Source organism: Montipora foliosa, unplaced genomic scaffold, assembly GCF_036669935.1.
Source record: "Montipora foliosa isolate CH-2021 unplaced genomic scaffold, ASM3666993v2 scaffold_435, whole genome shotgun sequence".
Taxonomy (NCBI): Eukaryota; Metazoa; Cnidaria; class Anthozoa; order Scleractinia; family Acroporidae; genus Montipora; species Montipora foliosa.
The window spans coordinates 60,001-85,000 of record NW_027179740.1 but is presented as its reverse complement, the minus strand read 5'-3'; the positions used below and the strand labels follow the sequence as shown (position 1 = coordinate 85,000).

General features: G+C 40.0%; 2 protein-coding genes across 2 annotated transcripts; both read right to left on the bottom strand.

Moving 5' to 3' along the window:
- Positions 1–15,035: 15,035 nt before the first annotated feature.
- On the bottom strand, positions 15,036–17,398 carry LOC137988936 (apolipoprotein L4-like). The gene has a single exon (XM_068834871.1). It carries the CDS (start codon positions 17,380–17,382, stop codon positions 16,390–16,392), a length of 993 nt encoding a protein of 330 aa, XP_068690972.1. The 5' UTR covers positions 17,383–17,398; the 3' UTR covers positions 15,036–16,389.
- Positions 17,399–21,310: 3,912 nt separating this feature from the next.
- LOC137988934 (apolipoprotein L4-like) lies at positions 21,311–23,674 on the bottom strand. The gene has a single exon (XM_068834870.1). It carries the CDS (start codon positions 23,656–23,658, stop codon positions 22,666–22,668), a length of 993 nt encoding a protein of 330 aa, XP_068690971.1. The 5' UTR covers positions 23,659–23,674; the 3' UTR covers positions 21,311–22,665.
- Positions 23,675–25,000: the final 1,326 nt, after the last annotated feature.

Genomic DNA, 25,000 nt, shown 5'->3' with positions numbered 1-25,000 from the left:
GGGAAAAAAAACCAAAATTACAAATAATAGTCGCTCTCATTTTATCTTTAAACAATCTTTTTATTAAGAGCAGGTGACCCTTCGTGACTTTACAGACTTCACATGCAGTCAGGTAATGCCAAAGCTGGCAAATGTTGTTATTGAGTTTCTTAAGCACAGTTTACAGTAACACACAAAACCAGCATGAAACTGACAATTAATTTCTGGGCAATCAAATCATTCACCAACAGTTAAATCTTAGTTAGTATGATACAAGCAAGCTGCAATCAATTAAATTGGTTATGCTTGTGACTGGTTGAAAGCAAGGTTCAATGTATTTGGTCAATCAATGTGACGATGATGATGATACTTTTAATTACCGGTATTTACGTCAATTGAAGATCTAGCTCCTAAGTGACCAGGTGCTAATTAGGGACAGTATATAAAAAATGAAAATTCAACATATACAATTAATAAGGATTACCTAAGAATATACCAATTAGAACTACTGTCACAAAGCATACACGTACAGTGTTCGTTATTTAAATTATTAAGATCTATTCGTCTAATTCTATTTTAAAAACTTGTAATGTGTCCGATCTTCTAACGTTCATACTCAGTTTTGACAAGGGAACTGGTCCTAAATATCTAATGCTGTGTTTACCGAAATTCAGTCTTAAATCTCGGTACTATAAAATCAACATTCCTCAGAGCATAACCATATGAGTTCAGGCTGAAAAGGTCACTAATATACTTTGGACACAAGTGATGTTTCACCTTGTACATGAGAATAGCAACCGACGATTGCATAACGTTGGAAAACTGGGCATTTTTTCTGGCCTAGGGAAAAAACACATAAAGAAATCGTTGACTGCAGAGATGTCATTTTTTTACAGCAGTTGGATTATCTTCAAAGACGAAAGGGAAGACAAGGAACTTTGGAAACACAGTACAATGTAGCTAGTTTTAATCTTAAAGCGTAACAGTAGCCGTGACTGACAAAAAAGAGTCTAAGGGCTGATTATGAATTATGCAAACTGAGGAATCAAGATGGCCAACCGCAAACAATTCTGGTGCTCAAGCAACGATTACATTTTAAAATCTGCCACATACTATAACTTAACTCTATAATAAATGGTTTCAACAAACTGACCTGTCTTTCTAGACTCAAACAAGGGACTGATTTCAGAGCCCATTGAACTTGATGTTCATTTTCCTGTGGAGTCAGGGTACAAGTGGAGTAGACAAGTACACCCCATTCTTTCGATAATCCAAGTGCCTTTAAAGATAAAACATTAACAAGAATCAACATGAAAAATTCAAGTTTGCAAAAGATTTGAAGTGTAATGCCATGCTACAACTTTTAGCTTGACATTTTGGCAGCTCGCCGGAGAACGCATATGTATTTCTTGCAGATGTTTCTCTCCCCTGCTCAAGAAATAGCAAACAAGGGCTGGAAATTCATCCGTATTCACAGGCTAGTTGATAGCCACCCTAGCAGAGCAAGGCAAACCTGGAAAAAGGTTGATGCAATTTCATTTCTTGTAAATGATGAGTAAAGAATGAATAAAATTAGATAAAAGTTGCAAAGAACATTGTTCTTAGCACCTTCAGGAATATAAAAACCTGTTTGAAAACTTCCTCTTCCTTCAGTGCTAATGAAAGTAAAGTTGCATAATGCAATGACAAAACGATCATTAAGTGCTCTTTAGGCTATGATTCTACCATGACTGTGAATCCCAAAGAGTAGCACTATTGTCTTACAGTTGAAAAAACCTTCCTTTGCAGCCTAGGATATGACTATAACTCCTTAAATGTCATTTTGACCACAAACTGAGGACGCTGACCCAAAGCACTGATCCACTGGGGTAAGGTGGCACGACAGGAAAGGACACTGAAAGGCATAAGTGAAAAAAAAAAAAAACATTTTACCTCTCACATAGTGTTGTGAATGGCCAAATTTGTAGGCCATAAATTCTCCGGCATACCCACAGTTTATGTTGTGCATTTCCATTGGGTTTTATCACTAATAAAATACTATAATAATTCTCTCACTTAGTGTACCTAGTTTTTAAGAGTTGTTCTGTTCTAAGTTCTTGCTACTTAACCTATTCATTCCTCAGGCCCCCAGTTGACAAGTAAAATCGTCGGACATTGTGGCTTAAAGAAATTTACAATAGAGAAATATAATTTTTTTTTTATCTTGTCAAATTTTTGCTTCAGATTACAGCCACACAACCTACAATAGTCGTTCGAGCCGTCATAAGATTTCTGCGTAAAAGGCCTAGAATCTTTGAGGCTTTAGATTTGACCTCTCTAACTTGTGTATCCCATTACAAATCGTCTTGTATAGAGATACCCAGATATTTATGGCATGATACTCTCCCTAGGGGTACATTTGACATCTGATAGCTAATGGTCGATTCTGAGTTGGATCTAGTTATAGACATAACATTGCATTTATCAAAATTAAGGCTCATTTGGCAGGTTTTGAAAGCAGAGAATTTCTCAAATATTCCCCGACTTCAGGAAACACGAAGAGGAGTTTTGGAGGACGAGGACAGCTCGATATCGTTCAAATTTCCACCATCTTCATTTTCCGAGAAACACCAAACCTTGAAAGCTTGGTTACCCAGTCAGTGCTATTAATCCAAGTATACCTCAGGTACCCTAAGCTCAATGTGAACATGGCCAACAAAAATTTAAGTAAAAGGCTCTAAGAAGATAATTATTTGAAAAAATCCCCAATTAAAAAAGCTTACTTTATTGCCATTGTGGGTAGTTACCTTTCTGTATGGTTATTTTCCAGATCCAACGCGATTTGAGCCATTTCTCAATTTCTCGGTTGTCCACCGTATTATTAAAATCCCAAGGCTGCACACTCTATTCTGGGGAGCCCACTAGTTTGAGTCAAATATTCCTAGATAAAATGCTCCCACGGTCAAAATTCCACCTCAAAATCAATTGTCAAAGACTGAACTTTCATTTTAACCCACCATCAACGCAATAGCAGTCCTGCTAGCTACCGACCTCAGGCAGTAGTTTGTTCACTCGATGGCAAGAAAACACCTTCCGGAAGATGTGCTTTACCGATTAATTGGCCACGGCGTCGACGCAGCGATTTTTAAAATGGTTAGCTTTTACTTATTGTTGCGTATATGAGCAGTTAATACCGTCAAATACCGATATTATAACGTTCGGCGTTTGGTATTCGGCGTTCTGCAAAATACCCCTGCCGAATAACACTACCACGTCGCCTACAAACACACCCATATGCTATACATTGCCTTTCCATACTTCCAACGATAAAATTAGTCTAGACAAACTTCAAATTACTCAAAAAAAGGAAAGGAAGGAAACAATCGAGAATCAAGAAAGTTTTGACCCGAAGCCTCGTTTTCGCGCCTTATGAAACTAACTGACCGGTGGGACGTGGGCTCAAGGCTCAGCAAGGCCGAAACAGCTGTCCATGGCTGCTAATTACAATACATACAATAGATACTTAATTGACCGCTCCCCATAGGAGCTTTTCAGGGCCGATGAAACGCAACGAAATGACGGAACAGAACAACAACAACTGTTTAAGAATCCCGACTGGCCGGAGGCAAACCAGTCGGCTATTTACAAGTGCAAGTACAAGGAAGGGTTATGTTTTTAGAAACGTTGGCCGTGTAGCACTTATATTTCAACAGACTTAACTGATTAAAGTGTAATGTGAAGTGCTAGTTTTGTACCCCATATGAACCATGTGAGCTTTAGCTCTGCTAATGGAAATGGGCCCACACAAGGACAGAGAAAAACTCTGACCAGGGTGGGAAAAGGTTTTCTCTGTGATCGTTTCTAAAAACGTAACCCTTCCTTGTACTTGTACATGTTCATTCGCGTGACTTTAACATCTTCAGTTCCCACGGCTTGCTCCCGTCTGACCTTATAGCTCAGTCGGTAGAGCAGCAGTGATCTAACCCGAAGGTCGTGGGTTCATTTCCCACCCTGGTCAGAGTTTTTCTCTGTCCTTGTGTGGACCCATTTCCATTAGTAGGGCTAACGCTCACATGGTTCATATGGGGTACAAAACTAATACTTCACATTACCCTGTAATCAGTTAAGTCTATTTACAAGTGCAGCTGGGGATTTGAACCAGGGACTACCAGGATCAAATTCAACGAGTGGTCAGAGCAGGTCTTGAACCCGGGATTTCCGGATCTCAAGGCAAGCGCCCTAACCACTGAGCCACAATGGCTCCTATATTGACCAGGTGAAATGGTTTTGCGCATGCGTGATGTGTTGGCCACATCGGGTTGGTGTTAGCGTGTGTCACCTCGCTTTCTTTGTTGTTTTTCAACTGTAATAACAGCTATTGGACGGGGGTTCCCGCATTCGGGAATCGGGACCCACCCCAAATTTCATCGGTTTTCTTAGAATCGAGGCAACTGTCCCGGGTGTCAAAAAGCGGGAAAAAAGCACGGGTCTTTCTGCTGAGCGCCAAGTGAGGAGAAGCAGTCAAGTTTTAAGACCAGCACAATAAAAATAGCTTGATTCTCTTCATCGCGAATTACAGTTCGCGTTCTTAAGTTCTATTTAACTCACCTAACCCATAACATACTATTAATACTTTCCTAATTGTTAATTGCTTTAAATGTTTGGTTTTCTGAACGTTTAATTTAGTTCATGTCATATACCTTCTTGTCGTATTCCAAAAACACTGCGAATACATCATTCTCTTTGTTTATGTATCTCCACATAAACTCGGCCAAGTCCCAAGTCGGCCAAGTAAATTTCATAAATTCACTGTCATTTATGTCAATATAGCCTGCGAAGCAAGCGGGTTGACAAATTTTAGACGCTTCTTTCCACCAGGGTTGACTTTGTTTAGGGAGTTTAAGCACGCGACGTTTTTGAGCAGCGGATCTCAACCAGAAGTTAGCTGTTTTCCCTTTTAACTTGTCTTGTCACTACCACCTTTATACCACCTTCTATATCTTCACCGAGTAGGACAGTTTTCATTTTATTCTAAAATGCAAGCATATTTTCTTGGAAGTTGCCCTATGAGGAAATACTCATTTATATATTTGCCTTTAGTAAATGATAATGCGTGTGTTTTTGCCTCAAAAAAGAATTTGAAGACTATGCCATCTGTTACCGATAAATAACGGAAAATTTCATCCCAAAGGAGTATTTTTCAAACCTTCATTTAAAGTGGTACTACGACCAAAAAAAAAATTTTGTTTTTCCTTTGGATTTCAAAACTATGTTAACTAAACACTAACTTACCCAAGTTTTAAGTTCTGATTTTAAAAAGACACCTGCTAATTTTAGCTGGATTTTTCTTATTTATTGGTCCTCCATTACTAACTTTAAAATATTGAGAGAGCTGGGTCGAGGAGAAAATGACGTCAAACACTCACTAGTTTAAGAATGCAATGCGTGTGTACGCGGCCTAATTAATATGCAGCACGGGAGTTTCGGGCTTGCAGACTTTTCAACCCGTGTTTTGCATATATAATAAATTGCGTTTACACGCTGAAATTTAGTGAGTAAATGACGTCATTTTCTCTAGATCCAACCCTCTGAGGTCCAATCGGCCAGTTTTGAACGTGAGTAATGGCGGACCATGAAATCCAAAACTTACATTCAAAATAAACAGAATTTGAATAAAACTCAAAGCTCAAAATTTTGGTGTTAAGCGAACACGCTTTCAAAATCTGAAGAAAAAAAGTATATGATTTTTTGATCATAGTACCACTTTAATGGCTTTGTTGTCAACAATGGTGCACACATCACGTTCTATAATGAATACATCACTAAGTGTCAGTGTTTTTACAGGAATGCATATTGATATTGTTCGATTTGCACCCCCAAACACTGGTACAAAACAATTTAGCCTTTTTGCAACTGCAGCGGAGACTTGTACATCCAGTAGAACATGAGCATGAAATGATTTCTTGGCAGGGGTTGACTTTCAATAGGGAGTTTAAGCACGCGGCGTTTTTGAGCCGCGGACGGCAACCTGAAGTCAGCTGTTTTCCCTTTTAACTTGTCTTGTCACTGCCAACTTTATACTGCTAAGTATCTTTCCTCCAGTAGAGATGACTAGGTTAAAAATCTGGGAAACACTACTGTCCTGGCATGCATTATGTTCACTTTTCGTTACCGGCAGCGGCTCAAAAACATCGTGTGCTTAAACCTGCGTGGCCTAAAGTCAAACGAGAACGCGAGGGGGAAGCTTACGATATCTAGGTCCATTTCTCTGGTCAAAATTAGATAAGAAAGTCAGCAATTCGGAATTTTTAAATACGTTTAAATCTAAAATCAGAAAATTAGATCTAGTTGGGCTGATGGAAGATAATTGTAAAAATTGTACACTATGCAGTAGTTAAATAAGAATCCTAAAGCTAAAGAGCGGGAATTATGGATCTAAGATTTTACTCATGGATTGAAAATATTGCTCTCGGAGGGGATTAGTCTTCAATCAGTGGTTTTAGGAAGCATGGATTGGGTTTATGGAATGCTGATATGTCAAGATATATATCTATTTTTTAGAGGGAACTAGTTTTAAAACACAGCGAATTTTTACGCTTATTACAAAAAAAAAAGTTTTTTTGATCAGATTAATATATTTCTTCTTAACTTTTAATTCACTAGTAGTTAGGTGTCCCCAATTAGTTTACGTATATGTAAGCTAGTTTGGAGCACTATTTTGCATTTTGAGCACCCTTAAGCACTTTTTCGCACTTTGGGCAACATTTCAGCAATATTTCACATTTCGAGCTACATATGTCTTCTAAAACATTTTAAAGCGAAAACTGTGTGTCGCTTGCAACGAGAATCGTGTTCCAGGTCATAAATTTGAATAACTATTGATGTTGTCAAGAATAAAAGACCGTTGTCATGAAAAGGCACGTAGACTTATCCTTAAAGACCCTTTATCACTTACCGTGATGCACCGCGGCAAACAACCGAATCGTGGACCACGAAACCGCCATTATACGCGAATTATTGATTGGAAAGAAAATCCGTGTCCATCGTGTTGATTATTGTTGGGTCTACGTCGTGTTTAAGTGTTTCCAAACTCTACAATTCTCTTCTGATAAGTTGACATTTCCTTGGATAATAGTAATCGAGTAATGCCGCGACCGAGAGGAAAGAAGAATTGGTCAAGGTTTGGTTGCGAGAATCAGTCTTCTCTCTGTGGACAAGCAGTAAGCACCTTACAGGATACGGCAGCAATTCTCACAGAGAGTTTGCGGAGTTTCTCCTTCATCGTGAAACCTCGTTTTCGGCTCCGCACGATGGCATTTCCAAGAAGAGGCGACGTGATGCACTACAGTCCTCTTCAAATTTCATGGACCAAGAAGTTCCGCCATCGTCTAGCCAGTTATCTAGTACATCTCATTGCCTGACTGGGCAAATTATTTTGTGTCCTCGCACGGCTCGCTTCGCGACAGTGATTAAGCAAATAACAGACTTCAATAACTGCACATTTAATGTCTTTGTTGCTGAAAAAGTATTCGAAGTTTGTTCTGGCTTTGACAAAGTGGTAAAGAATTCTTTACGCGCAATTGAACAATGTCCGTTAGATCACTTACTCGAAACAGATTCCGCTGCGACCGTTGATCAAATTAAGTTAGTAAATAAAATCAGCACAAACTTGCCCGTTTCACCGTGACTGTTCGGTGGAGAGCATAATTTGATAATTTGATAATTTGATTCAGTCAATGATAAAATCCACATCTTCTGAATCGAAGTGACCAACAAGTTGGCATTTTTGAACATCATCAACGCAATATGACATCAATTAGTTGGATCGCTCGAACTGGATCGTTCTTGCTTTGACGAGATCTGGAAAAGAAACCCTGTTTTGTTTTCGGTACATCAGTTTCTCAAAGAAGACTCCGCTGCGATTGTTGAGCGGATCGAGTCGAGTTCAGTAAATAAAATGTACACACAAACCTTCCCGTTTCACACTGACTGTTTTTGTTCAGTTTTCCAAAAATTTCTCCTCTCAAGATAAAATTGAAACCCTCTGCAAAGAGCAAAAAATGTGGATCGCAAAAGTGGGTAGTGGATGACTGCTTTGCATTTCATAATAAACAAATTGTGGTGCATCATGGTAAGTGATAATGGGCCTTTAATGAGCGTGAGAACATAAGTTTCTGGTTGGCTGATGTATCATGTGTGTGTCATCTCAAATTTTCTGATGTCTAGGCCTTACAGTAGTACTCAACCGGCTTTAGTTTTTTAAGAGCACAAATGGAAGCACTAAATCAGTCGGAAAACAATAGCACTGAAGACGAAGAAGTCATTGATCCAATTACAATACATACATACTTTATTGAACCTCCCCAAAGGGGCTTTTCAGGAACAATAATAATTATAAAATGATAATTTACATAATTATTTAAATTATTTACAAGATTAAAATAACCAATCATCACTATCAATTACATAACTACTCATCACGATATTAATCACTTCCTAAAAAATCCCTTAGCAGTTTGTTCCTTAAACGCTTCTTAAAGATTATTTCGTTACTACAAAGTTTCAAATTAGATTCCAAGGAATTCCATATGCTAACAGTTCGGTAATAAAAAGTTCTCTGTCCAGAGGCAGTTTTAAAAAGAGGGATATTTAAAAATTGGGAACTCCTGGTTGTATAACTATTTACATCAGAACGTTTGGTGAAAATAGTGCTCAGGTATTCAGGGGCACGACAATTCATACATTTAAAAGCCAAAATGGTATTTCGATAATAAAGCTGACTGGATACTGGAAGCCACTTAAGGCGTTTCAGTTCAGGCGTAACATGATCATATTTCCGAATTCCACTTACTATTCTACACGCAAAGTTTTGTACCGATTGTAGTTTGTCGATATTTAACTTCGAGCAGTTGGCCCACACGTTCGAACAATAAAACAATTTGCTAAAAACTAAGGCATTAATAACTATCAAAAGGGTCTTTCTGTCGAATGCATGTTTGACGCGGTTAATCTGCCCGAGAGAAGACATGCACGACGAAACGGTCTTAATAATGTGATTGTTGTACGATAAATGTGGGTCCAATAACACTCCCAGGTCCTTTGCAATTTCACTAGGTGATAAGTCCTTCCCTAATAACAGCGGTGATAAGTCCTTCCCTAATAACAGCAAATACTGGAGCATCCCTAAGTGCTCCAGAAAGTGCTTCGATAGCACGAAAGCGAAAAGTTCCGATCAACAAAGAGAAGAACAAGCAAAGAGGAAGCGTCAAAACCACCAGTGTGAGTACATGGGATCGTCTCAAAGAGTACCCAAACCAACACTTTGCCGTGGTAAAAGGAAAGCTTAGATGTAAGCCTGCAGCGAAGTTCTCAGTGATAAGAAAAGTTCTATTGAAAGACACACGAAATCAAAGAAACACGAGAAGGGCCTGGCTGACGGCGGGTCTAATCAGCTCATTGTTTCACCATCGCTTTGGTTGCCCCACCGCATGTTTTATCGAACTCTGTAAGAATTGAAGCTGTTTGAATCCTTGTTGTTGTTTGAAAAAGGACAGTTTCGTTAAGTGAGTTGCTTTTAGGCAAAGAAGTCACCACCCCGTAATTCATATGCCCAAGATACCGGGTTTCTGTCAAGTGTGATAAAGTTTGACAATGAAATGAGCGAAGTCAAAACAAAGATCACAATCGCCCAACTCTTGTTTATGCAAAGTCAAAATTTACTCTCCAAGACGTGTACAACGTTATTTATCACCAGGTAATTCCATCATTTTGGAAATAGCAGCTACTTTATTATTCATCTGCGTCACAAGTTTTCACTGATTTTGGGGCTCATTTTGTTGAAACTCGAGCACGCTTCCAACAGGCCTGTGAACCCTTCCTGCTTACAGAGCAATACTAAAAAACTTCTCCCATATCACATTTGAACCTTAAGCTCGAAAATTCAATACACAACATGATATTATAATTCACAAAGGCAGAAAATACCACAGAATCCTTTTCCAGCGAAAATTTTATTGAAACAAACAACACATTTGCTCTTAGAGGCGAAAACCTCTTCCTATTTGATTGCGTGCGTGAAGACAAGAAACTCAATTGTGTCAAATTACCATGTACTTCAGGTAAATACTGCTCACTTTGATTTCGTCTCGACGGGCGATAGATTGTTGTCGAAGTCCAGTACTCGTCGCTTTTGAGATTCATGCCTAGTTTATCCAACTGACTTTCCATTATTGAGCTCCATAAGGGTATATTTTGTTTAAGGATCCACTAAAACGCCATTCGCGTTGCATGACTTTCGACGCCATTGCAGGCTAAGTTAATGATTCTACTGTGTCCACAAGAGAAATCTACGCAGTTCCACTACCCTCTCGATCCTAAGAAAATACGCGCAGAAGGCTCTATACACAAAGACACTACTTACCAGGGGAGTGACAGGCAAGACTTTTACCGACACGGAAAAAAAAAAAACAAAGAAACAAAAAAAAACGAGAAGCTCTAAAAAGCTTACACTGGGTTGCCTGTGGTACGTGTTACACAAAGAACTACAGCGTTCCAGTTAATTTTTTCAAGTGGGGTGTCATTAAAACCATTTGAGAGGTCACCCACATGTCGCACCAGCAGAGGCCCTTTGGCTCACACGTTTAATTATTTTGTAATGGCCTGTCTTTTAGTCTTTTAAGCTTTCGTAATAAATTCAGTTTAAAGATAACAAAACACGCTCTTGAGTAAAATTCACTCATTTCTTCTTTAAATAAATAGTCTGCAAAAAACTAACTGCAAATTGCTCTGACGGACGTTTTCCAGCATGTCTAGCAGTTGGACTAAGCAAACGTTTATTGCTCATACAAGAAAGGACTAAAGGTGTTGTTTCCGCTCCATAATGTGACGGTCTAATCTGATGCCAGGTCAAAACATTGTTTGGCTTTGCGTTTGCACCAGAAAGAGACAGATAAAGAAAAAAAAACATAGTGTTTATATATAACTATGAATCGAATTCTCATTGAAAGATCTTAAAAACACGAACAATGTTTGCAGTCTCTAACGTTTTGTCAAAAGGAAGAGATTGATCACGTGCTAGGCAACCGTAAAGGTGCACGTGATCACCTCGTGTCAAGTGAATGAACTACGGGAAAGAATGTTTCAGAGTAGAACAACGTACTTTTTAGCGAAGAAACTTCCGTCGTTAGTTAATTTTGTTGTAATATTTAACTGAATAATTAGATTTCTTCCGTCGGGCCAGGAAGCCTTCTTTGTCGGGTTCCTGAGAAACGTATCTATTTTGACTTCAGGGTGAACTATTTACACAATCGAGAGGTTGAGTGGCCGTGTAATTGAAAATCTAAACATCTATGAGATACAAAAACAGACTTGCGAATTACCGCAAATCACAATGCTGACAAGCACAAAAGCAGAAGAAATGGTTAAGTAAATATGAAGTTTGTTACTATCTGAATGTATCTGGGTCAGAGTATTAAAAAGGGATATATTGTCACGCAAATTATGTAATTTCATGACACTCAAAATTCGCAAGAAGCGCGAGTTTCATGTACACAATCTTCGCACTAGCAAGTCGCAGCAATAAAATTGGATTAACCAGGAAGTTAAAAGAATATTGTTGGCTTCCCAAATAAATTTCATCTTGCACTACAATGACAAAATCATTTGTCAGAGAAATAAAATTCCTTTCTCCTCGTGTACCACATTTCAACGCACGTATGCAAATTTGTTAACTCATTTTCAACCCGATTCCCGGGAAAAATACATAGTATTAGCAAAAATATTATTTCTCGTCAAGTGTTGCATCTTTTATGTTCAAATAACAGCTAAAAATAAAGATTTTTTAACGATCTATCCGTCGGCTTCCTGGGAGAATACTGGAACTTCCGACGTTAAAAAAGGTGTACCTTTACCTAGATATTTTTTTCATAATTTAATATTATCTGTCAAAATTTGCATAACAGTCAAATCATAAAAATAGCAACGCACGCGACAAATTTAGTCGCATTACCTCATCGTTGAATTCTAAAGCTTAACACAGGAATTTTTAGTTATTGTGAAAATCTTTCTATATTTGTTAGCAATCATCCTTTCAAATTTCAGAGAAAGCGACCGGTCTGCGAATATTTTACGAGTTTTTTTCAATGGGATGTCAAAAGGCCAAGTGGATGTTATATGCATAATCGGGCAAGTTGCGCGTGCCCGTTATAAATATTTTTTCACAAAATGTTCCCGAATCGTCAAGTATCACCACAGAAGAAACGAAAATCATTCTAAAAGCTTATTTTACGCAAAAAGTAGGTTCTGGAGGTAATTTTGAGTGTGGAAATCAAGTTTACAGCAGACGACAAATGCAAACTTACGAGCCATGGTATATTTAATTAAGTTAACACAACAGAAAGAGTCGCTTCCCTTATATTTTGACACGAAAATGCTTTACTATTGCCATAAAAGCTATCCAGTTAAGCTCGCAGATTACATATGATGAGTTCATAAAAGCCACCATTTTCCAGCGAAATGCTCTTTGAAACAAACAACATATGTGCTATAAGAGGCAAAAAACCCTTCCTATTTCATTTAATACGTGCGTAAAGACAAGAAACTCAATCGTGTCAAATTACACTCCGTGTCAAAAACGCAACACGGTAAATGGATTTCCCTCGAGTGTTTAGCATCAAACCCTTCACTGAAAAACCCTTTACTTGAATTATCAAGCAAAAAATGGGCAACAAGCTTTCTTTCAAATAATTTTTGACTAACAGGAATTTGTGAAATTTCCAATTGTTAGCAAAAGACTGTGCAGAAATGAGTACAGATCCAAGTCTCTGTTTTGTTAAACCCATAAGTTACTAGAGAATTTTCCATTTGATTTCAGCGTTGTACAAAACACCACACTCGCACAATATTAGAAACTACATCTCACTTTGATGACAGATTGTTGACGACAGATTGTTTTCGAAGTCCATTACTCGTCGCTTTTAAGATTCCAGATTTTTTTTTCAGCGCCCTCCTTGTTCAGTATCCAATTGACTTTCCATTATTAAGCTCCATAAGGGTATATTTTGCTTAAAAATCCACTAAAAGGCCATTCGCGTTACATGACTTTCGACGCCATTGCCGGTTACGTTAATCATTCTACTCTGTCCACCAGAGAAATCTACGCATTTCCCACTACCCTCTCGATCCTAAGACAATACGCGCAGAAGGCTCTATGCATAAAGACACCACTTAGCAGGGGAGTGACAGGTAAGACATTTCCCGACACGGAAAATAACAAAAAAACCCACGAAATGAAACCGAGATTCCGACTGGGTTTGGCAACCCAGTAACTAGACCCTCCGTGAGGGTACACTGGGTTGCCTGTGGTACGTGCAGCCCCGGAAGGAAGGGGGGGGACTCCCATATGGAACACACGGGGATGCTAGTCGGAAATTTTAAATTTAACCCCTGAAGGAGACCATCTGGGCGTGGCTCAAGCTTTTTGTGACTCCTAAAGGAGACCAATCTGGGCGTGACTTAAGCAAATTTTGACCTTGGCGGCTTAAAATATTGGCGCTTTGCCCGAAACACCCTAAGCGAGACCAAAATCCAAAATTTACACCCCTAAGCGAGACGACGAGCATCTCCGTCTGTTCCATATGGGAGTACCTCCCCCCCACCCCCTCCTCCCCGGGCGTGCAGCGTTCCGGGCAAATTGTGATTGGCCCACGGGCCGATTACGGGCTTGCAAAAACAAAGCAAAAGGTAATTAAAAAACCATATAATAAACTACTTACTAACCGAGCTAGCTCGAGCCGTACTGGGGAATATTGGCCCTGGGTCGTTTTTGCACGGACCTCGCTGCGCTCGGTCTGTACTGCCACGACCTCGGGCCAATATTTCCCTGGCAGTACAGCCCTCGCGCTCGGTTAGTAAGAAGTTATTAAGGGGTCACCCAGAAGTCATACCAGCAGAGGCCCTTTGGCTCACAGGTCCTCACACGTTCGTACGACGAAACAGATCCTTTTCTCAGGTTAAAAACCTGGCTACTGGCCTAACTCTTCTTCCTACTTTCCCAACCGCGAGAAAACCGCGGTAAATCAGCCATCGCCAAAAAATGTTTTTTTTTTCTCAAAAAATATTTAAGTTAGGGGGAAAAAATACATCATTTTAAAGCTAAGAAAATAAGCTTTCCAACAGCACATAACTTATTTACAGAAAACTGAAACATTTTATAAAAGCGAAAGTTGAACGAAAAAATTTAAGAAAAATAACAGTAAAATATGTTTTCTAGGCAAAATTTGGTCATTTTAGCGTTGATTACGAATTTTTGGATGCAAAACTAATATTTTCTGCAATTTATCTGCCTTCTTGGACATAAATTCGACCGAAAACTGATAAGGCACGAATATTTTTAGATTTTTAGGAATAATAGATAACGTGGTTCAATGCGTAATGTGATAATGCGATAAAAGTGTCAAATTTGCGACCCATTGCTAACGGCAACGGAAGCGATCGCATTACGAATAATTAACCTCTGTTGCTAAAAACCACTCAAATAACCGGTCAGTGTAAAACGCAGACTGCAGACTGCAGACCAGGGATAAAATGCAGACTGAGGGTAAAATGCAGACTGCAGACTGTGGGTTAATAAAATAATAATGAAAAAAGAGTTATAAGAGTGTTAGTAGCCGTTTGTACTTTCACACTGAAACCCCAACACAGCTCCCATCACTTTGGTTGCCCCACCGCATGTTTTATCGAACTGTGTAAGAATTGAAGCTGTTTGAATCCTTGTTGTTGTTTCAAAAAGGACAGTTTCGTTAAGTGAGTTGCTTTTAGGCAAAGAAGTCACCACCCCGTAATTCATATGCCCAAGATACCGGGTTTTTGTAAGTTTCTTTTTCTGTCAAGTGTGATAAAGTTTGACAATGAAATGAGCGAAGTCAAAACAAAGATCACAATCGCCCAAGTCTTGTTTATGCAAAGTCAAAATTTACTCTCCAAGACGCGTACGACGTTATTTATCACCAGGTAATTCCATCATTTTGGAAATAGCAGCTACTTTATTATTCATCTGCGTCACAAGTTTTCACTGATTTTGGGGCTCATTTTGTTGAAACTCAAGCACGCTTCCAACAGGCTGTGAACCCTTCCTGCTTACAGAGCAATACTAAAAAACTTCTCCCATATCACATTTGAACCTTAAGCTCGAAAATTCAATACACAACAAGATATTATAATTCACAAAGGCAGAAAATACCACAGAATCCTTTTCCAGCGAAAATTTTATTGAAACAAACAACATATTTGCTCTTAGAGGCGAAAACCTCTTCCTATTTGATTGCGTGCGTGAAGACAAGAAACTCAATTGTGTCAAATTACCATGTACTTCACGTAAATACTGCTCACTTTGATTTCGTCTCGACGGGCGATAGATTGTTGTCGAAGTCCAGTACTCGTCGCTTTTGAGATTCATGCCTAGTTTATCCAACTGACTTTCCATTATTGAGCTCCATAAGGGTATATTTTGTTTAAGGATCCACTAAAACGCCATTCGCGTTGCATGACTTTCGACGCCATTGCAGGCTAAGTTAATGATTCTACTGTGTCCACAAGAGAAATCCACGCAGTTCCACTACCCTCTCGATCCTAAGAAAATACGCGCAGAAGGCTCTATACACAAAGACACTACTTACCAGGGGAGTGACAGGCAAGACTTTTACCGACACGGAAAAAAAAAAAAAAAAAAAAACGAAAAAAAAAAAAAAAAATAAAACAAAAAAAATAAAAGTAGACCTCGACTGGGTTTGCCCATAGGCAACCCAGTAAAAAAGAAAGAAAACAAACAAACTAAACGTAGACCTCGACTGGGTTTGCCCAAAGGCAACCCAGTAATAAACGAGAATGGCATATTACGTTACATAACAATGACAGAAGACCTATTTCGAACCATCTTGACAGACAAATTACATGTATTCATGTAAGGGTTGTCTGATGGTCACGAAATTTTAAGGGCAGAAATCTCGATTCACGCACTACAACTTTTAAGGATCACGCATCACGGTATACATATTATTCACGAATCACGGCTGTATTTCTTCAGTTTTCCCGATACACGCTCTGTTGTCGGGTCAATTCACGGATCACGAGAAACCCCTTCCAGCCCCTCCGGAAAGGGCTTTATAATCTTGAAAAATAATTGCCCCTTTTCTTCGAGTTTAAATAGAATAAATTTCTCGTCTTTCCTAGCTACAGAAAATGCTAAATACTCCTATAGTCTAAGGTATAAGGAAACTGCACTACAAATGAGGTTTCCGACTACGTATTACAAACATGTAATTGGTTGTTTCAAAAACGCTCTAGTAGCGCTATTCTGCCCTCACTTAGGATTTGCTTAGGGCACAACCCATATCAGTTCCTCGCCTTAGCTTGAGCTTTATTACCGCTTTCGTCTCAAACATCACCAACACCATTTTCTTTGTTTGTTTTGTCATTCATCTTGTTATACGCCTCATTAAATTTGTCATCGATGAAACTTTCTACCAAACCTTGAATTTCTTCCACATCTGGACACCTCATATCACTCAATCTCTGTCTAATGTCCTCCACAGCCGAGGATGTGGATCCACGATGGAGTTCCAAAGATGATCTCACTAACAGAGTAACATCTAAAGGGATGAACACTACGCTTATGGCAGAGCCAACGTAGTGCGCCACGCGCGTACCTGCCATAGCCGCGGTACGTGCCACGGTGCGTGCTGTTGCGATAGCTGACGTTGTCAATGGGGCGGCGGCCGAGACCGCTCGGAAGAACTTAGCACCAATGTCCACTTTCTCTTTTGTTGATGAGCCGATGACGTTAGAAAAGATTCGCGCGCGCAAGAACTGGAACCCATTCCCTTCCAATTCCCTGAGTAGCAACGCGTCGTCAGGTAACGGCTTAAGGAACTCTGCTAACTGAGAGATAAAATCTTTCAGGGAGTCTAACTGCTGTTCAAGTTCAACGCAAGCTGTGTGATCCTCATCAATTGCCAACTGAACATCTTTGAGACGTAAATTTTCCAAGATCTTCTCAACAACTTTGGAGCCTGACATAGCCAGTCCTCCTGTACCACCAACCGCAGCTCCCACAATAGACACAATCAACCCAGCACCAAATGTGAAAGGTGCAGTGATGAGACCTGCCAGAGACAGAATACCTCCTACAGTGCCCATGGATGCTCCTGTAATGGTTGCTATGTTCACATTCCTGTGATGTTCGTCTAGTTTTGTCGCCAGCTCTTCCAACCGCTTTAAAGTACGCCGCCTGATCGGTATCCACTGAACAAAGGCGTCAATTAATTCCATTCTCAGTCTGCGTAACTCTTCAAACCCCTCTCTGATTTGGTTGACAATAAGCGAATCCTTAGTTGCTGCTACATCGTCTCTATTATCATCTTTCGCCATTGTTGACGGAGCACTTCCTAAAAAAAAAACAGTGAAAAATGCACATCAAACGTGTGCTTCAAGCGGATTTTCTAAAAATAGAGCAGACCATTTCTTCAACCTCGTTCCCAGGGTCTTCTATGCCTCCTTTGTCGAGACGAGGGAAGCAGAGAAGTTGGACCAAGTTGAGAATAAATTTGAATATTTTATTGGCAAAACAAAGTGTCTGAATACAGATCATGTTAAAAATAAGTGCTGAGAAACTTCAAGTATTGTTACATTGAAAACCGAATGGTTAGTCCAACACAACCTCGTTCCCAGGGTCTCTCATCTTAACGCCTGGGGCGAGCGAGACCCTGGGAACGAGGTTGAGTCCAACACGGAAGTGAACTAAATTGAAAACTAGACCCTCCGTGAGGGTACACTGGGTTGCCTGTGGTACATGCACCGTTCCAGACAATTTTTTTCAAGTTGGGCGGTCATTAAGAAGTCATACCAGACGAGGCCCTTTGGCTCACAGGTCCTCACACGTTCGTACGACGAAACAGACCTGTCCTTGCGTAATATGTAGCTCTAACAGTGCACGATATTGTTTTGGTATTGTCTATCATTGTAGTGCCATGGTAGAAGTCTTGGGTAAATAGTCTGAGAAGACATGTGGTTACTAGCAAAGTACTGAACCCAGAAAGATTGAAGAAAATAAATGGGAAGTGAGAAACACTGGCTTCTGGGCTGACATGTTGATAAACTTCTTTTGACCACAAGTTTAAACGTGCCCTCTGAGCATCTGACAACTTTGTAATACCGAAGTTTCACTGAAGTTAAGCGCTTGTTGGGCGGGGTTAGTGTTTGGATGGGAGACCAAAATAATATACCCCTCATAAAACAGAAGCATCGGACCGAAAATACTATTAACGCTAACAAATGCGAACTCAGCAAGGTACAGATTTTGTTAGCTTGCTTTATGCAAAAACAAATATTGATGCAAAAGTAAATAAATATTGATACAAAGTTTTTAGAAAGAGCAGAAGGAAGTTTCCAGGACGATCGCTCGAGAATAACATATTTACGACATGAAAACAACATTTATTTTGAACCGTGAATATAGAATATAAAAAGTTACGATCAGCGACAAACATTTTGGGAGATTTTTGCAACGTTCAATTTTGTTATTGTACGTTTTGGCTACACAAATAAATCGCAAAATCGAAAGTGACATCGCCGGAATTCAGCGGGCGCCGTGATGAAGTTACCGCGGCATGTTTACTCGCCAAACAGTGAAGTATCTGTGTCAAATGATGGCAAGATACCGGGTTTTTGTAAGTTTCTTTTTCTGTCAAGTGTTATAAAGTTTGACAATGAAATGAGCGGAGTCAAAACGAAGATCACAATCGCCCAAGTCTTGTTTATGCAAAGTCAAAAATTTACTCTCCAAGACGCGTACGACGTTATTTATCACCAGGTAATTCCATCATTTTGGAAATAGCAGCTACTTTATTATTCATCTGCGTCACAAGTTTTCACTGATTTTGGGGCTCATTTTGTTGAAACTCAAGCACGCTTCCAACAGGCCTGTGAACCCTTCCTGCTTACAGAGCAATACTAAAAAACTTCTCCCATATCACATTTGAACCTTAAGCTCGAAAATTCAATACACAACATGATATTATAATTCACAAAGGCAGAAAATACCACAGAATCCTTTTCCAGCGAAAATTTTATTGAAACAAACAACACATTTGCTCTTAGAGGCGAAAACCTCTTCCTATTTGATTGCGTGCGTGAAGACAAGAAACTCAATTGTGTCAAATTACCATGTACTTCAGGTAAATACTGCTCACTTTGATTTCGTCTCGACGGGCGATAGATTGTTGTCGAAGTCCAGTACTCGTCGCTTTTGAGATTCATGCCTAGTTTATCCAACTGACTTTCCATTATTGAGCTCCATAAGGGTATATTTTGTTTAAGGATCCACTAAAACGCCATTCGCGTTGCATGACTTTCGACGCCATTGCAGGCTAAGTTAATGATTCTACTGTGTCCACAAGAGAAATCTACGCAGTTCCACTACCCTCTCGATCCTAAGAAAATACGCGCAGAAGGCTCTATACACAAAGACACTACTTACCAGGGGAGTGACAGGCAAGACTTTTACCGACACGGAAAAAAAAAAAAACAAAGAAACAAAAAAAAACTAGACCCTCCGTGAGGGTACACTGGGTTGCCTGTGGTACGTGCAGCCCCGGAAGGGGGGGGGGGGGGGACACCCATATGGAACACACGGGGATGCTAGTCGGAAATTTTAAATTTAACCCCTGAAGGAGACCATCTGGGCGTGGCTCAAGCTTTTTGTGACTCCTAAAGGAGACCAATCTGGGCGTGACTTAAGCAAATTTTGACCTTGGCGGCTTAAAATATTGGCGCTTTGCCCGAAACACCCTAAGCGAGACCAAAATCCAAAATTTACACCCCTAAGCGAGACGACGAGCATCTCCGTCTGTTCCATATGGGAGTACCTCCCCCCCACCCCCTCCTCCCCGGGCGTGCAGCGTTCCGGGCAAATTGTGATTGGCCCACGGGCCGATTACGGGCTTGCAAAAACAAAGCAAAAGGTAATTAAAAAACCATATAATAAACTACTTACTAACCGAGCTAGCTCGAGCCGTACTGGGGAATATTGGCCCTGGGTCGTTTTTGCACGGACCTCGCTGCGCTCGGTCTGTACTGCCACGACCTCGGGCCAATATTTCCCTGGCAGTACAGCCCTCGCGCTCGGTTAGTAAGAAGTTATTAAGGGGTCACCCAGAAGTCATACCAGCAGAGGCCCTTTGGCTCACAGGTCCTCACACGTTCGTACGACGAAACAGATCCTTTTCTCAGGTTAAAAACCTGGCTACTGGCCTAACTCTTCTTCCTACTTTCCCAACCGCGAGAAAACCGCGGTAAATCAGCCATCGCCAAAAAATGTTTTTTTTTTCTCAAAAAATATTTAAGTTAGGGGGAAAAAATACATCATTTTAAAGCTAAGAAAATAAGCTTTCCAACAGCACATAACTTATTTACAGAAAACTGAAACATTTTATAAAAGCGAAAGTTGAACGAAAAAATTTAAGAAAAATAACAGTAAAATATGTTTTCTAGGCAAAATTTGGTCATTTTAGCGTTGATTACGAATTTTTGGATGCAAAACTAATATTTTCTGCAATTTATCTGCCTTCTTGGACATAAATTCGACCGAAAACTGATAAGGCACGAATATTTTTAGATTTTTAGGAATAATAGATAACGTGGTTCAATGCGTAATGTGATAATGCGATAAAAGTGTCAAATTTGCGACCCATTGCTAACGGCAACGGAAGCGATCGCATTACGAATAATTAACCTCTGTTGCTAAAAACCACTCAAATAACCGGTCAGTGTAAAACGCAGACTGCAGACTGCAGACCAGGGATAAAATGCAGACTGAGGGTAAAATGCAGACTGCAGACTGTGGGTTAATAAAATAATAATGAAAAAAGAGTTATAAGAGTGTTAGTAGCCGTTTGTACTTTCACACTGAAACCCCAACACAGCTCCCATCACTTTGGTTGCCCCACCGCATGTTTTATCGAACTGTGTAAGAATTGAAGCTGTTTGAATCCTTGTTGTTGTTTCAAAAAGGACAGTTTCGTTAAGTGAGTTGCTTTTAGGCAAAGAAGTCACCACCCCGTAATTCATATGCCCAAGATACCGGGTTTTTGTAAGTTTCTTTTTCTGTCAAGTGTGATAAAGTTTGACAATGAAATGAGCGAAGTCAAAACAAAGATCACAATCGCCCAAGTCTTGTTTATGCAAAGTCAAAATTTACTCTCCAAGACGCGTACGACGTTATTTATCACCAGGTAATTCCATCATTTTGGAAATAGCAGCTACTTTATTATTCATCTGCGTCACAAGTTTTCACTGATTTTGGGGCTCATTTTGTTGAAACTCAAGCACGCTTCCAACAGGCTGTGAACCCTTCCTGCTTACAGAGCAATACTAAAAAACTTCTCCCATATCACATTTGAACCTTAAGCTCGAAAATTCAATACACAACAAGATATTATAATTCACAAAGGCAGAAAATACCACAGAATCCTTTTCCAGCGAAAATTTTATTGAAACAAACAACATATTTGCTCTTAGAGGCGAAAACCTCTTCCTATTTGATTGCGTGCGTGAAGACAAGAAACTCAATTGTGTCAAATTACCATGTACTTCACGTAAATACTGCTCACTTTGATTTCGTCTCGACGGGCGATAGATTGTTGTCGAAGTCCAGTACTCGTCGCTTTTGAGATTCATGCCTAGTTTATCCAACTGACTTTCCATTATTGAGCTCCATAAGGGTATATTTTGTTTAAGGATCCACTAAAACGCCATTCGCGTTGCATGACTTTCGACGCCATTGCAGGCTAAGTTAATGATTCTACTGTGTCCACAAGAGAAATCTACGCAGTTCCACTACCCTCTCGATCCTAAGAAAATACGCGCAGAAGGCTCTATACACAAAGACACTACTTACCAGGGGAGTGACAGGCAAGACTTTTACCGACACGGAAAAAAAAAAAAAAAAAAAAAACGAAAAAAAAAAAAAAAAACAAAACAAACAAACTAAACGTAGACCTCGACTGGGTTTGCCCATAGGCAACCCAGTAAAAAAGAAAGAAAACAAACAAACTAAACGTAGACCTCGACTGGGTTTGCCCAAAGGCAACCCAGTAATAAACGAGAATGGCATATTACGTTACATAACAATGACAGAAGACCTATTTCGAACCATCTTGACAGACAAATTACATGTATTCATGTAAGGGTTGTCTGATGGTCACGAAATTTTAAGGGCAGAAATCTCGATTCACGCACTACAACTTTTAAGGATCACGCATCACGGTATACATATTATTCACGAATCACGGCTGTATTTCTTCAGTTTTCCCGATACACGCTCTGTTGTCGGGTCAATTCACGGATCACGAGAAACCCCTTCCAGCCCCTCCGGAAAGGGCTTTATAATCTTGAAAAATAATTGCCCCTTTTCTTCGAGTTTAAATAGAATAAATTTCTCGTCTTTCCTAGCTACAGAAAATGCTAAATACTCCTATAGTCTAAGGTATAAGGAAACTGCACTACAAATGAGGTTTCCGACTACGTATTACAAACATGTAATTGGTTGTTTCAAAAACGCTCTAGTAGCGCTATTCTGCCCTCACTTAGGATTTGCTTAGGGCACAACCCATATCAGTTCCTCGCCTTAGCTTGAGCTTTATTACCGCTTTCGTCTCAAACATCACCAACACCATTTTCTTTGTTTGTTTTGTCATTCATCTTGTTATACGCCTCATTAAATTTGTCATCGATGAAACTTTCTACCAAACCTTGAATTTCTTCCACATCTGGACACCTCATATCACTCAATCTCTGTCTAATGTCCTCCACAGCCGAGGATGTGGATCCACGATGGAGTTCCAAAGATGATCTCACTAACAGAGTAACATCTAAAGGGATGAACACTACGCTTATGGCAGAGCCAACGTAGTGCGCCACGCGCGTACCTGCCATAGCCGCGGTACGTGCCACGGTGCGTGCTGTTGCGATAGCTGACGTTGTCAATGGGGCGGCGGCCGAGACCGCTCGGAAGAACTTAGCACCAATGTCCACTTTCTCTTTTGTTGATGAGCCGATGACGTTAGAAAAGATTCGCGCGCGCAAGAACTGGAACCCATTCCCTTCCAATTCCCTGAGTAGCAACGCGTCGTCAGGTAACGGCTTAAGGAACTCTGCTAACTGAGAGATAAAATCTTTCAGGGAGTCTAACTGCTGTTCAAGTTCAACGCAAGCTGTGTGATCCTCATCAATTGCCAACTGAACATCTTTGAGACGTAAATTTTCCAAGATCTTCTCAACAACTTTGGAGCCTGACATAGCCAGTCCTCCTGTACCACCAACCGCAGCTCCCACAATAGACACAATCAACCCAGCACCAAATGTGAAAGGTGCAGTGATGAGACCTGCCAGAGACAGAATACCTCCTACAGTGCCCATGGATGCTCCTGTAATGGTTGCTATGTTCACATTCCTGTGATGTTCGTCTAGTTTTGTCGCCAGCTCTTCCAACCGCTTTAAAGTACGCCGCCTGATCGGTATCCACTGAACAAAGGCGTCAATTAATTCCATTCTCAGTCTGCGTAACTCTTCAAACCCCTCTCTGATTTGGTTGACAATAAGCGAATCCTTAGTTGCTGCTACATCGTCTCTATTATCATCTTTCGCCATTGTTGACGGAGCACTTCCTAAAAAAAAAACAGTGAAAAATGCACATCAAACGTGTGCTTCAAGCGGATTTTCTAAAAATAGAGCAGACCATTTCTTCAACCTCGTTCCCAGGGTCTTCTATGCCTCCTTTGTCGAGACGAAAGAAGCAGAGAAGTTGGACCAAGTTGAGAATAAATTTGAATATTTTATTGGCAAAACAAAGTTTCTGAATACAGATCATGTTAAAAATAAGTGCTGAGAAACTTCAAGTATTGTTACATTGAAAACCGAATGGTTAGTCCAACACAACCTCGTTCCCAGGGTCTCTCATCTTAACGCCTGGGGCGAGCGAGACCCTGGGAACGAGGTTGAGTCCAACACGGAAGTGAACTAAATTGAAAACTAGACCCTCCGTGAGGGTACACTGGGTTGCCTGTGGTACATGCACCGTTCCAGACAATTTTTTTCAAGTTGGGCGGTCATTAAGAAGTCATACCAGACGAGGCCCTTTGGCTCACAGGTCCTCACACGTTCGTACGACGAAACAGACCTGTCCTTGCGTAATATGTAGCTCTAACAGTGCACGATATTGTTTTGGTATTGTCTATCATTGTAGTGCCATGGTAGAAGTCTTGGGTAAATAGTCTGAGAAGACATGTGGTTACTAGCAAAGTACTGAACCCAGAAAGATTGAAGAAAATAAATGGGAAGTGAGAAACACTGGCTTCTGGGCTGACATGTTGATAAACTTCTTTTGACCACAAGTTTAAACGTGCCCTCTGAGCATCTGACAACTTTGTAATACCGAAGTTTCACTGAAGTTAAGCGCTTGTTGGGCGGGGTTAGTGTTTGGATGGGAGACCAAAATAATATACCCCTCATAAAACAGAAGCATCGGACCGAAAATACTATTAACGCTAACAAATGCGAACTCAGCAAGGTACAGATTTTGTTAGCTTGCTTTATGCAAAAACAAATATTGATGCAAAAGTAAATAAATATTGATACAAAGTTTTTAGAAAGAGCAGAAGGAAGTTTCCAGGACGATCGCTCGAGAATAACATATTTACGACATGAAAACAACATTTATTTTGAACCGTGAATATAGAATATAAAAAGTTACGATCAGCGACAAACATTTTGGGAGATTTTTGCAACGTTCAATTTTGTTATTGTACGTTTTGGCTACACAAATAAATCGCAAAATCGAAAGTGACATCGCCGGAATTCAGCGGGCGCCGTGATGAAGTTACCGCGGCATGTTTACTCGCCAAACAGTGAAGTATCTGTGTCAAATGATGGCAAGATACCGGGTTTTTGTAAGTTTCTTTTTCTGTCAAGTGTTATAAAGTTTGACAATGAA